The sequence below is a fragment of the Tachysurus vachellii genome, chromosome 11 (assembly GCF_030014155.1).
Source record: "Tachysurus vachellii isolate PV-2020 chromosome 11, HZAU_Pvac_v1, whole genome shotgun sequence".
NCBI lineage: Eukaryota > Metazoa > Chordata > Actinopteri > Siluriformes > Bagridae > Tachysurus > Tachysurus vachellii.
In genome coordinates, this window is record NC_083470.1 from 1,225,001 (window position 1) to 1,230,000 (window position 5,000).

The 5,000-nt window shown below is 43.6% G+C and overlaps 1 protein-coding gene across 1 annotated transcript in view; it reads left to right on the forward strand.

Annotated features, from left to right (window-relative positions):
• The window catches only part of def6a (DEF6 guanine nucleotide exchange factor a), a 14,557-nt gene that overhangs the window by 6,448 nt on the left and 3,109 nt on the right, over nucleotides 1-5,000 (forward strand). The window contains exons 4-7 of the mRNA XM_060881652.1: nucleotides 2,805-3,032; nucleotides 3,883-4,029; nucleotides 4,255-4,363; nucleotides 4,727-5,000. The exon at nucleotides 4,727-5,000 is cut by the window's right edge and continues 25 nt beyond it. Coding sequence (XP_060737635.1) covers nucleotides 2,805-3,032; nucleotides 3,883-4,029; nucleotides 4,255-4,363; nucleotides 4,727-5,000 — 758 coding nt within the window. The remainder of the gene's footprint in view (nucleotides 1-2,804; nucleotides 3,033-3,882; nucleotides 4,030-4,254; nucleotides 4,364-4,726) is intronic.

Consider the following 5,000-nt stretch of genomic DNA (forward strand, 5'->3'; position numbering starts at 1 on the left):
ACATTCCACCTCCTTGGATGTTGATATAGACCAAGTGGCATCTACGTGGCAGCCGTGATCCTAATAGCAGTGTCCTCTTTCAGTAGGATGATGCTTCCTGACACAAAGGAAACTTGGTCAGCACCTTTTGTCGTGTTCCTCATTCAGTTCCTGAACAGTGTTTACTTTGTGTCAGGGAGCATCAGCTCAGAGCTGTCTTGGTGGCACTAGAAGAGCTTTCACAGTGTCTGGCAGGAGATGCATGTATGTTTTATAATGAGTTGCTTCTGAAACCTAAACCCCAGGGTGCACTGGGGCAAGAAGTAAGAAAGTGCCACAGGTCTTTAGGGAGTAGAAACGTGCTGGAGCAACTTTAGCCAAGTGATGAGATAGTTTTAGGTAAGGACAGCTTCGCTACAGCCAATCACAAGGCTGACATGACTTTATTAAAACAGTGCATTCTTGTTTATGAGACCGAGTGCATAACAACGTACAGAGTAAAAGCTCTGCAACCGAAAGCTAATCTACTGAGCAAACGCTAACCAGAGAGCAAAAGCTAATGTATTTAGAGAAAGCTAACCTAGTAAGATAAAAACTAAACTAGTACTCAAATGAAATTTAATATAGCAAGTAAAAGGTAGCCTAGCGACTAGAACGCTAACGTACTGCAGTGAGTGCAAGCAACTTCCAGAGAAAAGCTCAGTTAGTGAAAGAAAGCTAACATAGTGAGCAAAGAGCTAATCTAGCATGTGAAAGCTCACCTGACAGTCACAGCTAATGTGATGAACAATCCTGGTTCGACATCTATCCTTAGACCTCCATCAATGAGTTGGTAGATTGTGAGGATTAGAGAAATGCAAGCAACAAAATGTACACACACACACACACACACACACACACACACACACACGAATGAAATGTAATGTCTGTCATGTTTCTATCCCATACACTGTTGTTAAACCTGCTCTAGAAACTGTAACATACTCATTTAATATTGAGACTGGATATTTCATTTTAAACTGTGTGTGTGTCTGTGTGTGTGTGTGTGTGTGTGTGTGTGTGTGTGTGTGTCCATCCAAGACTCTGTTTTAGCACAGAAAATGAGGTCGCGTTTTCTTCTCTGTTTCTCATGCTTGCACTGTTTCCGCTGCCTTTTAGCTTCTCTTTCTGTGAAGTTACAGTTTGGTTATTTCCTGTAGGCTGGGTGGCATTTAGCAGTTTCACTTGCAGGAGGGGTGTGTGTGTGTGTGTGTGTGTGTGTGTGTGTGTGTGTGTGTGTGTGTGAGAGAGAGAGAGAGAGAGAGAGAGGCAGATGCCACTTATGTTGCATAATAATGTTTGTGTGGTTGAATGCGTTCAGAACCATTTTTACTCGTTATGATCTAATCTACTGTCATGCTATACATGGTGTCACTGTAACACCGGAGAGTGGGATTATAAATCATTATAAACACATGAGAGTGGGATTATAAATCATTATAAACACTGAGAGTGGGATTATAAATCATTATAAACACTGAGAGTGGGATTATAAATCTTTATAAACACTGAGAGTGGGATTATAAATCTTTATAAATGCTGAAGTGAGATTATAAATCTCTATAAACACTGAGATTGGGATTATCTTCACTTCGCTGCGTTTTTACCGCATTGTCTGTGTTGCCTCCTCTTTTCAGGGGAAAGAAATAAGTCATGCGCAAAATGTACTAGAGTAATTTGCATGTGTTGAATCTTCATAAACCTTTGCATATCAAAATGTGCTACATAACGAAGGATTGTTTTTTGAATAGCGAATGGACACAAAGGACTGTGTACAGTACCGTTTACATACAGTAAATATCACTAAGATTAAAGTTTAAAACCTAGAACAAAAATGTGTGTGGACAAACAACGATCCATTGTTTACAGGTTATAGGAAACTGCAGGGGTCACTGATTAGTCAGTGAGAACACTTATGATGACTGATTGGTCATTCAGAACAACAGTAGTCAGTGATTGGTTGATGAGAACACCCATCAGTGACTGGTCACTGGGAAGAATCAGTAATCACCCCTCTATCATGTCAGTGTAAAATCCAGAAATGGGGACTCGAGTCATATGACTTGACTCGAGTCAGACTAAAGTCGCAAATTTGAGACTTGAGACTTGCTTGACAAATATTAAAAAAAGACTCGACTTGACTTTGAGTTGACATTCATGACTTGAGACTTGACTCGGATTTGAGTTAAATGACTCAGAGATGGGGGACTCGACTTGACTCGAGTCAGACTTAAGTCGCAAATTTGAGACTCGACTTGAGTTTGACTTGACATTCATGACTTGAGACTTACTTGTGACTTGCACATGTGTGACTTACTCCCACCTCTGGTAAAATCGTAGCAGTACCACTGACCCTATATTTTAAGCCCCAAGAAACCAAGGTGCTGTGAAACCCCAGCAATGCTGCTCCTCCCCCATATTCGCTGTTACACCACAGCACTGATCTAGCATTGTCCACCACATCAACATTGCATTGCGTGTGTGCCACTTCCACGTGTAAGAAGTCTACCCACAATGATGAACTCCTCACCACAGTTCGGATACACTGTGCACAGTTCTTGCTCTATTAACGCACACTTTCCCTCCAGACGGTGCAGTACGGCACGGGACAGTCACTAATCAAAATTTATTTAGTACTCACAAAGCAGGAAACCCAAATCACCATCTACACTTTTAATAGCATGTCTCACTCTGCTGTAGAAATAACAACAACTTGTGGTATTGTTTCACATCACACCAGAAACGTGCTTGAACACCTTCTGACAGGTGTTACTCTTCCCCCTCAGGTGGAGTACCTACTGAAGAAGCTGTGCATGGCCATGAATGTGGAGCTGAACTGTGTGGAGCTGGAGGAAATTATTTCCCATGATTCCATTCAGCAGAACGGTTTCAATGTTTGGGCTTTCCTGCAGATGATGAACTCTGGGAAGCTCACCAGAGGACTTACCAAGGAAACGATCAGCATGGCCATCGAGGAAGTGTATCGAGAGATAGTAGGGGATGTCTTGAAGGAGGTAGGGGGTGCATCTCTTGTGTAGAGTCTGCTGTACTATCTGTACTGTACACGGGTCTGAGCACGATGAAATGGACCTATGGTCATAATAAACTCCTCTCTTTCCCTCTAAAAGAACATGATCTATAACCTATTCAATATGGCATAGATGTTGAAGCTAACTAAATCGAGCAAATACTAAGGAATAGTGTTGGCTAACCATGTTAAGGGGTAAGGGGTTAAGTTGGAATCAATAAAAGGATCCTGAGAAACTAGAAGTCTATGACAGAAGCAACCAGACAGAACAGGGCACTAGGAAACAAGGTACATAGTTACTAATCTAGTAAAATTCAGTAACCTGGAGAACATCAGAACCTTGGGCACTAAACGGAACTAGTGTACGAGGAAGACTGGGGACTAGAACACAAGAAACATGAGAGTCTATGGGACTAGAACACATCTTTATATGTATGAATCTGGTATTTCCAGTACACTGTAAAGCAGCTTATGACCCGAGGGGGCTGGAAGAAGTACAAGATGTGGAAATGGGGAGGAAACTGGGAGTCAAGGAACTGTGTATGTAAGAGACCGAATTAAAGGAACCTGTGAAACGAATCAACTAGGATTGTTGGATCCAAGCGACTGAGGGAAGGGTAACCTGTGAAAGTAAGAGATTAGGAAACAAAGTAAGATTGAAGCTAGAATTTAAGAATTGAGGGACATCCAAAAACCTTAGATGGATGAAATATCATCTGTTTAGAACGGCAGGGAAGATGTGATTCCTTCCTCTCGTGATGATGCTTTATGGGGAGGAAATTGTGAGTGAGAACTGTAACAGAATGTGAATCTCAGTGAAAGTGTGTCTGTATCAGGGCTACCTGTGGAAGAAGGGTCATTTGAGGCGGAACTGGATGGAGCGCTGGTTCACCCTCAAGCCAAGTTCTCTGGATTACTACATCAGTGAAGACCGCAAAGAACGCAAGGGCAGCATCACACTGGACACCAACTGCTGTGTAGAGGTGTGTGTGTGTGTGTGTGTGTGTGTGTGTGGTCAGTCTTGTCCAGTTTAAGCCCTGTGTTCAACTTCCAACTCACAGAGAATAAGTAGATCTTTCTAGTTAGTCTTCAAGTTAGACTTAGGGTTAGAGTTGGGCTTAGTCTTGGAGTTAGAGTTGGGGTTATACCCTGTCGTCCAACCTGTTCAGCCCTTACTGTGTGTGCATGTGTGTGTGTGTGTTCTGCAGGTTGTACCTGACAGAGATGGGAAGAGGTGTATGTTCTGCCTGAAGACAATCTCCAAGACATTCGAGCTCAGCGCCTCAGACACCAAACAGCGTCAGGAGTGGACGTCAGGTTTGCCCCCTTGCTCTACTTTCCTGTTTACCTTTTTAGGCTCGACCACTAATTCGAGCTCACGTCTGAATGTCACGTCACTTGGCCTATTTTTACAAAGAAGTGTTAGGAAGTGTTAGGTTTGTAAAGATCTCTCCCTTAGATCTCTTAGGTTTGTGGTTTAGGACACACCCAATGTGAAGCGATGATGCTGAGACACTTGTGATGATGTTTTTGTAGCTTCTGTTGGGCTCAGGATGTACGGTTTAGGATATGTGTAATGTGACCTGATGACCTAAGCAGGTTGAGATTTTTGTGTGGCCACTTGGACTTTGGGACATGCCTATAGTGGACTAAAGTGGGATGATGTGTTTGGTCCCCCAGCGATCCAGACGGCGATCCGGCTACATGCAGAGGGGAAGTGCTCCCTGCACAAGGAGCTGAAGATGAAGCGGAGGGAGCAGCGAGAACGAAGGGAGAGGAGGAGGGAGGAGAAGGAGCAGGAGCTGCAGCACCTCCACCTGCTGCAGGAGGAACGCGAGCGCAAGAATGCTGAGCTGGAGCTGCTGAAGGAGGCTCAGAAGCAGGCGCAACTCCTGCTAGAACAAGAGGAAAAGCGGAGACGAGAACAGCATGAACAGCTCCAACAAGCGCTGGA